The following is a 12,340-nucleotide window of genomic DNA, read 5'->3' as shown; positions in this document are numbered from 1 at the left end:
CATTGATATCAGTGATAAAGTTTTAGCTATAGTCCTAACAGATTTCTCTTTTGCTTTATATACATAACACACACAATTGGAAACCTTGACTTTTTGGCTCTTAGATTGCTATATCATATGTCTTGCAGAGGTACTCCACGTTGAGCTCAAGAAATATTTATTCATAAGACCTTATTTGAAAACTCATTTATGGGGTATTGCAGAGTTATGAAATGAATCCTAATAACAATATGGCTTTGGCAAGAGCACTTAACATCTGTTTTTTTGCTTGCAAAATGCAGTTGGTAGTTTCAACTTTGCTGTTGTCACCATGTTGTTTTAAGAGTCACAAAAGCTTAGGAAAGCTTGCAGTTGACTCTGAAGTTTTGTGCTGATGGGAGATAGTGAGGAACAGGGAAGCCTGGCGTGCTGTAGTCTGTGGGTCACAAAGAGTCGGACACGACTGAGCAACTGAACAAGGCAGTAGTATTATTAATGGCACGCTCCTCTTTATTTTTACCGCTCCCAGAAGAGGGTACGCTGATGAATTGTATGTTTTTCCAGGGAGAGTCACTCCGGGGCAGCTCATGTCCTATATTCAGCTCTTCAAGAACAACCTCAAATCTCTAGGGAATCACTGTGGGCTCCTACAGCTTGGGCTGGCCACTGTCCAAACTCTGAAACACCCACAGACTGCCAAGTGGGACAACTTTCTGGCTTTTGAAAGACTCCTTCTCCAGGTATGTTGCTCTGGGGGCTTCTTGGGGTATTAATAATTAAAGTTTTTACTTCCAGGGAAAAATTTAATATTTATTATAATCTGAGTAATAAATCATATTGTTGACATGTGCCCTATATCATATTCTGTAAGTGCCCCCAATTTAAAATGCAAGTAGCAGCTTTTTCTATTTTTTTAGTTTTTCTACTTTTTTTTTCTCTTGACAATAATGTCTTTGGCTTCTCACTCAATACTTAGATAAATGTCTTTTTGAGTATTTAACTAAACTTTGAAAACCTCTTCTCGATTTTATGCCATTTGGACCTTTCTTAATCTTCATGGCATCTTTATTCAATCCTTGCTACTTTTCCTGTAGAATATGCTACTTTTGATACTTTTTCTGACAATAGTTTTTAATCCTTACAACATATGATAACATGTGGCTTAAAATGATGTTTAGTAACAGATGAAAGGGAGGCAAACTCCCTTTGTAGTTTTATAAAGAGATATGTACATGGGGTATGGCCTTTTCATTATTGTTTAAATATTTGCATGGGATACTTTAAAAAACATGTGTTTTTTAAATTATAAGGTATTTTGAAACACAAAATATTATGACTAGATATTTATGTATTTTACGCATAGATTCAATATAATTTAGTAATTTTTTATATTTATATGCTTTTCCATTAAAGAAATAAAACTAGAGGTAAAGTTGAAGCATCTCTGATACTTAACCCTTTCCGTGCTCTGATTCTCCTTTTTCCTTTCCCGTGGTAATCAGAAGCTTGATTCCTTGTTTCTATATATTTATTAAAAACTCATTTTTCTATAAATAATACAGAGTATTGTGCTATGGGTTTTACTTTTTATGTAAGTGATGTCATATTGTAAATATCCCTGAACAACCTGCTTTTCCCTCTCAGCATTCTGTTTTTAAGATAACCCAAATTGACATATACAGATTTAATTGTATGAATATTCAACAGTTTATCCAATCCATATTGATGTATAGCTAGACTGTCCCATATTTGTGTGTGTGTGTGTGTGTGGTTAGAAAGAATGAGATGAATATCCTGGAGCTTGTCTTCTGGTTTACATGTGAGAGAGTGTCTCTAGGGCACATACATTGGAGAGGATTGTTAAATTTGTTGACCATGCATATTGATGAGTTTAAAAAATATCTGTGACCAAACTGACCACTAGATTTTTCATGAGTATTTTAATGATTCTAATACCATATGTAAGTTGAATTTTCTAAGTGCTAACTGGTATATTGGAGTACTCCTGACTTTTGATTGGTGATCACACGTCCAATAGCCTTGCATTTTGCATTTATATTTGTTATCCACTTTTTAAAAAAAAATGTTCATTGGAGGATAATTGCTTTACAATGTTATGTCAGTTTCTGCCATACAACGATGCGAATCAGTAATGATATACATATGTTCCCCTCCTCTTGAATCTTCCTCCAGCTTCCCACCTCCCACCCCATCCTACCCCTCTAGGTTGTTACAGAGCACTGGATTGAGCTTGTTTTCCTTTTTCTTTCTGTTTCATTGGTTCTCCTGTATTTCCTCTGCAGGCAGTAATATCTGTAAATAATAACAGTTTTATTTCTTCCTTTCCACATGTGATAGCACTTTATTTTTTAAAAAAAATTTAATTGGAGGCTAATTACTTTACAGTATTGTAGTGGTTTTTGCCATACATTGACATGAATCAGCCATGAGTGTACACATGTTCCCCATCCTGAAACCCCCTCCCACTTCCCTACCCATCCTATCCCTCTGGGTCATTCCCAGTGTGATAGCACTTTCTTAGTGCACTGACCAGGCATACTAAAACTTGCAGTGAAAGTAGGTGTTTTCATCTTATTCCTGACTATAAAGAAAATGTTCTAAAGTTTTACTGTTAAATATTATTTTTTTGTTTTTAAGTTTCTTCTTAATTATATTTTGCTGAGTAATTGTTATTGCTATTTTTGTCATGCATAAGTATTGAATTTCACTTAATGGAGAGTCTAAATTTTTAGATGTATATATATATGGGCTTCCCAGGTGGCACTAGTGGTAAAGAACCCGCTTGCCAATTCAGGAGACAGAAGAGATACAGGTTTGATCCCTGGGTTGGGAAGATCCCCTGGCTGAGGGCATGGCATCCAACTCCAGTATTCTTGCCTGGAGAATCCCCATGGACCGAGGTGCCTGGTAGGCTGCAGAGTCAAACATGACTGCACGCAGACACACGTGCAGCTGGGTTTACTATGGTAAACCCTATGAAGAATTCATAACCTATAAAGAATTCTTTTGGTAGCCTATGAAGAATTATTTTTTTATATTCTAGCAAGAAAGTTTGATTTAGCTTCCTCAATTAAATGGGAATAAAGTACCTACATCACAGTGTTATCATCAGGATTGAATGAGATTGCATATGTGTATCACTAAGTTATACTGCTTAACATATAGTAAATGCTTAGTAAGTCTTAGTCATTATTCTTTTAGCTGAGCCAGAAATATTGCCAATGCTTGCCAGTTTACTTTATGTAAATAATGGTTTTAATATATTCTCACCTAGATTTTATTTTCTAAATTAAAATTTATTAAGGAATAATGAGACTGTTACATTGAAATATATTACCATCTTTTTTACTTAATATTTGATAATGTTTAACAGTATTTTTCTTTAAATCCAGATTTAAATGCCATTGTTTCTACACTGTATATCTGATGTTATGCTAATCGTTTCAAAGAAAAAGTTTTATTGATCATAACTTAATGGTTATGAAACAATCACAAACTGTATAGCAGAGGAAGCATCTGTGTTTATGCTTTCTGAAAAGCATACTTTATAAATATGTATGTAATATCTATCTCCAGTTATTTTTTAGGTAACAATTAACATTTCTAAATAAAAAAAAAATCCAATTTGGAAAATGGCTTTTAAATAAAATGTAAATGATTTATAGAGCCACTCAAGATTTCCCAGGTAAACGTTGCTTTAGTTTTAAACGTTTTCATCTTTGTAGTGAGAAGTAGACCTGGCGTCTTGTCAGTTGCCAAAGTAGTTTTTAATAGGTAGAATTAGTTTTCTTTATGAGATACTAAATTTTAGAGTATCTGTTCTGTAACAGATCAAGTTTAACTAAACTAAATGACAGTATGTCTGCTTCAGTTCAGTTCAGTTCAGTCGCCCAGTCGTGTCCGACTCTTTGCGACCCCGTGAATCGCAGTACGCCAGGCCTCCCTGTCCATCACCAACTCCCGGAGTTCACCCAAACTCATGCTTGTCCTGTAGCAAATTGATGAGTTTTACCTTCTCAGTCTTCTAGTGCTTCTGTTAGGTCCCCCAGCCAGATGGCTAGGCTTGGAAATGTAATGGCTCATTTTAGGTCTGTTCCTGACTTCGTCAACACCCTGGGAGGTCCTGACTTGCAAAGTGCTGGCAATATTATTTCCATAAAGAGTGAGGGAGGAAGCAGAAAATGGTGATCCCTAAAGTCAGGCCAGAGTGTTGTTGACATTTATGGAGATTTTTCATTGGATTTTTCCTGAGAAGAAAAATTGTGGAGCATGCTTAAAAGAAAACCTCTTGTTTCTTTACTTTCTACTCTTAACACTTCTGATACCAAATGTGTAGGAGTTTTTCCCATGCCAGGCAATCCTCCAACTCACTCCTGGGTGTCACACCCACTGGAGGGTGTCCTGTAATTCAATTATGACTGATTAAATGGAGTAGCACAGACCCCACAGGTTATGGGCTCAGTCCCACAAGACTGCTCCCCACTGTAGACATCAATTTCAAGTCTGGGCCTCGGATACTTCTGACCAACCCACTATCAATCAGGGTTCCCATGCCCCATCCCCACCCCTTCCTCCTTGGGTTCCATAATTTGTTATAATGGCTCACAAAACTCAAGGAAACATTTATTTAAGTTAACTGGGTCATTAGAGCTCAGGTAAGGTCCAAAAGGATCCTGAGAGCAGGAGCTTCTGTTCCCATGGAGTTGGGGTATCCCATCCTCCCAGCCCATGGTGTGTTTACCAACCCAAAAGCTCTGTGAATTCTATACTCTAGGGATTTTTATGGAGGCTTCATCTTGTAGGCATGATTAATAAGTCAGTCTCTAGCTCTTCTCCCCTCCCTGGAGGATGGGGGATGGGTATGTAACTGAAAGTCCGAGATTCTACTCTTGGCTTGGCCTTTCTGGTGATGGCCCCCATCCAGGAGCTACCCAGGAGCCCACCAGTAATCCCCTCATTAGAACAAAAGATGCTCCTATCACCCAGGAAATTCCTGGAGATTTAGGAGTTCTGTGTGCCAGGAATCAGGGTCCAAGACCAAATATTGGAAACAAAGATGTTCCTGGCACCCCTGTTGATCAGGAAATTACAAGGGCTTATGTGCCCGGAACTTTGGGCAGAAACCAAATATGTGTTTTTAACTGCGAAGGCAAGTTATTAGGAGGAAACACCGCACGCCCCCACAGATTTCCACAAGGAGAGGTTCTTCCTAGGCGTGCTCTTGGTCTGTTTCTGACCCTTTATTCCCTCCTTTCTTAGGGAGAGGGAGTTTTATCCAGTTAGCAAGTTCAGGACAAGTGAATGGGCTCAGCTCTTTTCTCCTCTTCGGAGGTGTCCTGCCTGCAGAGGGCAGTGTGAGGCTCAGCTCTTTCAGAGTCAGAATCTGCCCTCATTGACTGGCAGCCTCTTCTTTTTCTACCCTTCTTATTCTTTATTCTGGTAGCTTGGTTTGACATTTTGAATGAAATGTCAAATATTTGGGAGAAAAGGTTAAATGGGGATTTATCAGTTGTATCTTTGGAGTTGTACACAAAGAGAGGAAGGGATGAACATAGTACAGAAGAAAACTTTTTTATGACTGAGCTGAAAATAGCGAAAGTCATTTTCCATGCTGAAAAGAAAAGGGGCACATTTGGCTTGAAGAATACTACCATTTCTATTGATTCTAAGACATCCTTTGTTTCACATTTCTGAAATTGGGATGCATCTTGGAATCAGTGGCATTTCTCAGTTTAAGTGCAGTATTTTTTCCCCCCTTGCTGCTGCTGCTAAGTCGCTTCAGTCGTGTCCGACTCTGTGCAACCCCATAGACGGCAGCCCACCAGGCTCCCCTGTCCCTGGGATTCTCCAGGCAAGAACACTGGAGTGGGTTGCCATTTCCTTCTCCAATGCAGGAAAGTGAAAAGTGAAAGTGAAGTCGCTCAGTTGTGTCCAACTCTTAGTGACCCCATGGACTGCAGCCCACCAGGCTCCTCCGTCCATAGGATTTTCCAGGCAAGAGTACTGGAGTGGGGTGCCATTGCCTTCTCCGTCCCCCCTTGCTAGGGTACATCAAATAGTGCTGTGTGTTACAGTCAGTTGTGTCTTAGAGTCAACGAACTTGGGTTTTGAAGGTAGAAGTCAATGAAAATTTCCCCAGACCTTGGGTCTGACTTGGTACCTTTCTTACTGCTCTTTTGGCAAAGTCTTGGTGTTAAAATTGTGACATTTGAGTGGCAGCTTGCCTTCACTGGTCATGAAAAGTGAAAGAAAGTAAAAGTTGCTCAGTCGTGTCCAACTCTTTGTGACCCCATGGACTATACAGTCCATGGAATTCTCCAGGCCAGAATACTGGAGTGGGTAGCCTTCCCATCCCCAGGGGTTCTTCCCAGCCCAGGGATCAAACCCAGGTCTTCCGCCTTGCAGGCAGATTCGTTACCAGCTGAGCCACAAGGGAAGCTCAGGAATACTGGAGGGGTAGCCTGTCCCTTCTCCAGTGGATCTTCCTGACCCATGAATTGAACTGGGGTCTCCTGCATTGCAGGTGGATTCTTTACCAGCTGAGCTATCAGGGAAGCCCGATCATGAGTATGATAGAAAGATTTGTCCCTTGGAGTAGTTATCTCACTGTAGTACCTTTCATAAGTTAAGTTGGTCTTTCTTTTATTCAAATTTTTGACTATTAGACAATGCTGTGAATACATTATGATAGTTGAAGCAGTACTGAACTTTCTCCTAAACTTCTCTCAGACCAAGGAATAGATGCTTTGAGAAAGATCTCTTGGCTAGTGCTACCAAATCCTTAGGTTAAGATTTTTATGAGTGGATTCCCGATAGCTTAAGAATGTGACTTAGGTTGGATCCCTAAATATAAGTTGTGTGATATTTGAGATATATATTAATTTATGGTACTAACGTACAAATATTTGATTATTAAATTTTCTTATTTTTAACCTGTTTTGTGTATGTTGTTGTGCAGTTGTTAAGTCGTATCTGACTCTTTGCGACCCCATGGACTGCAGCACGCCAGGCTTACCTGTTCTTCAATATCTCCTGGAGTTTGTTCAAACTCATGTCCATTGAGTCAGTGATGCCATCCAACCATCTCATCCTCTGTTGCCCCCTTCGCCTCCTGCCCCCAGTCTTTCCCAGCATCAGGATCTTTTCCAATGAGTTAACTCTTTGCATCAGGTGGCCAAAGTATTGGAGCTTCAACTTCAGCCTCAGTCCTTCCAATGAATATTCAGGGTTGGTTTCCTTTAGGATTGACTGGTTTGATCTCCCTGTGGGCCTAGGGATTCTCAAGACTCTTCTCCAGCACCACAATTTGAAATCATCAGTTCTTTGGTGCTCAGCCTTCTCATTTTAATTAAAATAAAATGTGTAAGACATTTTATTTACAGCTGCCAATTTCTCATTGGGAGCTAAAAGTTAGTTAGAACAATATACCTGAAATTAGTTAACTTTATTTAAGAAATATATGCACCCAGAAACACTATTTAGAACAAGTGAAAACAAAAAAATTCTTTTAAATAAAAAGGCTATGCTATCTCTCAACTTCTGTAACCATTTGTTTTGTTTTTCATCTCTTCTCTGTATGGCCCCAGGCTCTCTTTCTTCCTGGTTTTGGAGTTTTCCACATTATTACTAGATGTTAAATATTAATCCTAGGAGTAGAATCATAGATCTCTTCTTCCTAAGCGTGAACACATGCATGCCTACACACACACACACACACACACAAACACACACATGTTCTTTCATCCTGTCCCGTGTATAGTAGGCCTAAATAAAGAAAACTAGAGCTAAAGCAACTTGATTCTGACAAATAGGGAGCCTTTGGGCCTTAACAATTGTTAATCTGTCTTATTAGAATGTTCTTTTCCAGCTCTTCTCATGGCTGGTCAGATTAAAACTGAAATGCCATTTCCTCAGGGAAGCCTTCCCTGGATAGCTTTTCCCTGAGAAGCCTTCCCTGAGAAGCTCCAAAACTTTGGAGCTTCAGCATCAGTCCTTCCAATGAGTATTCAGGGTTGACTTCCTTTAAGATTGACTGGTGTGATCTCCTTGCTGTCCAAGGACTCTCAAGAGTCTTCTCCAGCACTATGATTCAAAAGCATCGTTTCTTTGATGCTCAACCTTCTTCATGGTCCAACTCTCACATCTGTACATAACTACTGGAAAAACCATTGCTTTGACTATATGGACCTTTGTCACCAAAGTGATGTTTCTTCTTTTTAATATGCTTCTTGGTTTGTCGTATCTTTCCTTCCAAGGAGCAAGCATCTTAATTTCATGGCTGCAGTCACCATCTGCAATGATTTTGGAGCCCAAGAAAAGAAATTCTGTCACTGTTTCCATTTTCCCCCATCTATTTGCCATGAAGTGATGAGATCAGATGCCATGATCTTAGTTTTTTGAATGTTGAGTTTTAAGCCAGCTTTTTCACTCTCCTCTGTCACCCTCATCAAGAAGCTCTTTAGTTCCTCTTCACTTTCTGCCATTAGAGTGGTATCATCTGCATCTCTGAGGTTGTTGATATTTCTCCTGGCAATTTTGTTTCCAGCTTGTGATTCATCCAGCTTGGCATTTCACATGATGTACTCTGCATATAAATTAAATAAGCAAGGAGACAGTATACAGCCTTGATGTACTCCTTTCCCAGTTTTGAACCAGTCCACTTCTCCATGTCTGGTTCTAATTGTTGCTTCTTGACCTGCATATAGATTTCTCTGGAGACAGGTAAGGTGATCTGGTATTCCCATTTCTTGATTGGCTTGCAGTAAATGGATAAAGATTTGAGTGGTTTACCTGAGTCTTAAATGATATCTTGCCCTATGGCCTTTAGGACAGAGGCTTCTTAATGTTCCCACCACCTAGTGTCACCTTTTTACATATATATTATGTGATCACCCAAAATAATGACAGTGATTTGCAGTTAGCCTACCAGCTTAATGCAATCAAGTTCTCCTGAGTGAGAAATGAGTAGGATTATGTGGGCCACTTTCAGACTGTGCAGGGAAAGGACGGGTGTGTGCTTTTCCTACACTTTCTTTGTGTTGAAATGTAAGAATAGGATGTGGCTGACTTGAATTACGAGAGGACGCTGCTGTGTTGAAGATATTTAATAGAAAGATGGAAGAACCATAACTGGTTCGCTGAAGATGGTGTAAACACCATACCAGCCCTGGACTCCTGACCTGGTCTTCATGTGAGTGAGAAATATATTCCTATTTTGTTTAAGCCACTGCAGTTTTGAGTTTCAGTGATAGTGGCCAAGCATTCTAATTAACATGGCCATCTTTCACTATAATTTTCATCACAGAAGTCTGTGCTGTGAGTCTTGTAATTCTGATCGTTTATGATCTCATGGGAAAGTGATCACCATAATGGAGTGTCTTAATATTTTTACTCTTAAACATCCCTAGATTCTGAGTTATTTGGAAATAATATAGGAGATTTAACTTATTTTTATGAAACACTAAATAGAGTTTAAAATTTTTTCCACAGAAATTTATGGGTAAATTTCCAGATGAAAGACATTTGTAATTAAAGAGATCTGAGTAGCCTAAGATGTTGGTTCTTTAGGGGCTCATGTAATTAGACTCTTGTATTAACTCAAAAGACCTCTATTCTTCTTTCTCCTCACAGTTCAGAACACCTGGGGAGACACTGCCTCATCCGTAGGTAGAATACACTTTACTGGTCCTCAGAAATATAAATCATCTCTTCATCACTTTCTGCCTCCTCCAGGGAAGCTCTGCCATCTAGTTCCTTGCCAAGAGAGGTGTCACTTCCAGATGGTGGAGAGAAAAACTCAAACGCATTTTCCAAAAGAAAATATTCTTTTCCATTTCATATAATAACAATCTATTGAACACACACTGTTTGCCAGATAGTGAAGTTATAAAACCAAAGCATAAACGGTTTCTTGGATGAGTGTTCAGTTTATTCTGTAATGTGGATTAGCTGTCAGTGCTTAGTACCATCTGTGCTATTTTCAGGGATACAGGACCAAGTAGGATTTCCTGGCCTGGTCTGAGTACCCGAGTACTGCATTTATAGTATTTTAAAAACAAATTTCTTGGACTGCTGATTTAACTTTGAGGATTGTATAGCAGAGGTTGGGACAAGTTATGAATTTGACCACGGTCCTACCAATAGAGTCAGAACCAGGTTAAAACCCAGATATGTCTGATACTGAAGCCATGCCCTTCGCTGCTCTGTAGTGCTGGAATATTTATCCTGCGGCAAGGCATCAAGTGACTATTGGCCACTTTCTTCTCATACTCCACTCACGCTTGTTCTCAGGCATTAGTATAAAAAAGTTTTCAAAACACAATAAGGTCTACATAATTCATTAATTAAGATTTCAGTTTATATCATTTAAATTGATAACTTTCTCTGTGAACACTGAGATCATTTAAATGTGTTTTTTCACTAATTTGTTTGTTATTGATACATATATAAATTTGGCATCCAGGTTAGAATTTCATCTTGAGCTTTGCTCCTCAGCAAGCCTTTTTTTTGAAACCGCATGAGACTTACACATCTCTCTGTAAGCATACAATGTCTCTATTTCACTTTTATCCCACAGAATATTTTATTTTAATCTGGTTCTTCTCTTCTATCACATTAAGGTATTATGTTTTTGAATAATAAAAGAGAAAGACACATGGAAAATAGAAAAATACCCATGAACTTTTTGTTCCTTTGCCCAGGGAGGGCACATTGCCAGGTTTTGGAGTTGGGTGAATTCGTGCCAAGCATCTGATTAGAAAGTGAGAGTTGAATATATAGGCTAAGTAAACTGTTTTAAACTGGGTTTGCCTTAGAAGCAATGATATCATATGTTATTCCAGCTGGAAGCTAGAGCTAGTAATCAGGCAAAGTAAGTTCAAGACTAGCAATTTTGGTTCTAGCGTTTTGTGGGTCTACCAAAAAAGTTTCAAATACAGACTTTATGCCAGTGGCCAAAGGTACATCTGGGTGGGGCTTCGTTTTGTGAAAAACAAGAAGGGTACAGCCATTCTGGTTTGCTTGACCAAAAGGGAAATAATAATGGTTCGTGCTTCCCTGCATGGACTGAATCTTCTAAGGCTCTCCCTCCAGCTGTTTGTACTATGCTGGCCACTCCAATGCTGGGGTTCTCTTTTCCTATTTAAACATCCGTGTTTTTAAGAACGGAAGGCAATAATACTGTCTAATTGATGTTTTCTTTTTATAGTGTTCGTCAGTCTTGGAGAAACCAAGTCTTGCTTATGCCCCTTCACAGGATGTCTTGGGTGCAACCTTATGGCAGGTCTTTCTGAAGGAAGCCTGTGTCTACCTGCATACGAGTCACTCAGTCCAGTCAGATTCTTTTCGACCCCATGGATGGTAGCCTGCCAGGCTCCTCTATCCATGGGATTTTTCAGACAGGAGTGCCAGAGGTGTGTTGCCATTTCCTCCTCCAAGGGATCTTCCTGACCCAGGGATTGAACCTGCATCTCCAGCGTCCCCTGCATTGCAGGTGGATTCTTTATCTCCTGAGCCATTGGGGGATTCAGCCTATGCCTAGGCTGGCTGAATGTCTCAAGGACCCCAGTGCTTCACTTCTGACGTAGAATACCTAAGGTGCCAGAGACTTGCTTAACATCACTAACGAGCACCTGAGACTAGATGTAGGCTTGGGCCTGGGTGTGGAGAAATCTAAAAAGCTTTCTGTTTTTCACCACTCTCAAAGAGTTGCTGCTGCTGCTGCTGCTAAGTCACTTCAGTTGTGTCCAACTCTGTGTGACCCCATAGACGGCAGCCCACCAGGCTCCCCCATCCCTGGGATTCTCCAGGCAAGAACACTGGAGTGGGTTTCCATTTCCTTCTCCAATGCATGAAAGTGAAAAGTGAAAGTGAAGTCACTCAGTCGTGTCCGACCCTCAGCGACCCCATGGACTGCAGCCCACCAGACCCCTCCGTCCATGGGATTTTCCAGGCAAGAGTACTGGAGTGGGGTACCATTGCCTTCTCTGCAAAGTGTTACATAAATGAATTATTTATTGAGGATTTTTTTTTTTTTTAATGGACGACAACAGTGCTACTGATCTTCAAAAGTAGGAGAAATGTTTGTTCAGGATCTCAAGTTTCTTTCTGGTGAGGGGCATACTCGGTTTGGCCATGCCTGGTTTACCTTAGCACCTTGACCAAATGTGTGTGCCTTGGTGGCCCCCTTGCTACTTCCATCTTTGCTTCTAAGGTGAGGGTCTCAAAGCAGAAGAGCAAGAAGACTGAGTGGAAGCTGACCAGTCTGTCCCCTTTTCTCCAGAAAGTGTTGGCCTTGAAGAACAGAACATCGAATGATCCGAATCTCCTAAAGCAGACATCC

At 39.9% G+C, this 12,340-nt stretch overlaps 1 protein-coding gene across 1 annotated transcript in view; it reads left to right on the top strand.

Annotated features, from left to right (window-relative positions):
* The window catches only part of SCFD2 (sec1 family domain containing 2), a 396,972-nt gene that overhangs the window by 69,269 nt on the left and 315,363 nt on the right, over positions 1-12,340 (top strand). The window contains exon 4 of the mRNA XM_019962747.2: positions 544-719. Within this exon, the coding sequence (XP_019818306.2) occupies positions 544-719 (176 nt within the window). The remainder of the gene's footprint in view (positions 1-543; positions 720-12,340) is intronic.

This window comes from Bos indicus, chromosome 6, assembly GCF_029378745.1.
Source record: "Bos indicus isolate NIAB-ARS_2022 breed Sahiwal x Tharparkar chromosome 6, NIAB-ARS_B.indTharparkar_mat_pri_1.0, whole genome shotgun sequence".
In the NCBI taxonomy this organism is placed as follows: Eukaryota; Metazoa; Chordata; class Mammalia; order Artiodactyla; family Bovidae; genus Bos; species Bos indicus.
This window is presented reverse-complemented; position numbering and strand designations above follow the sequence as displayed.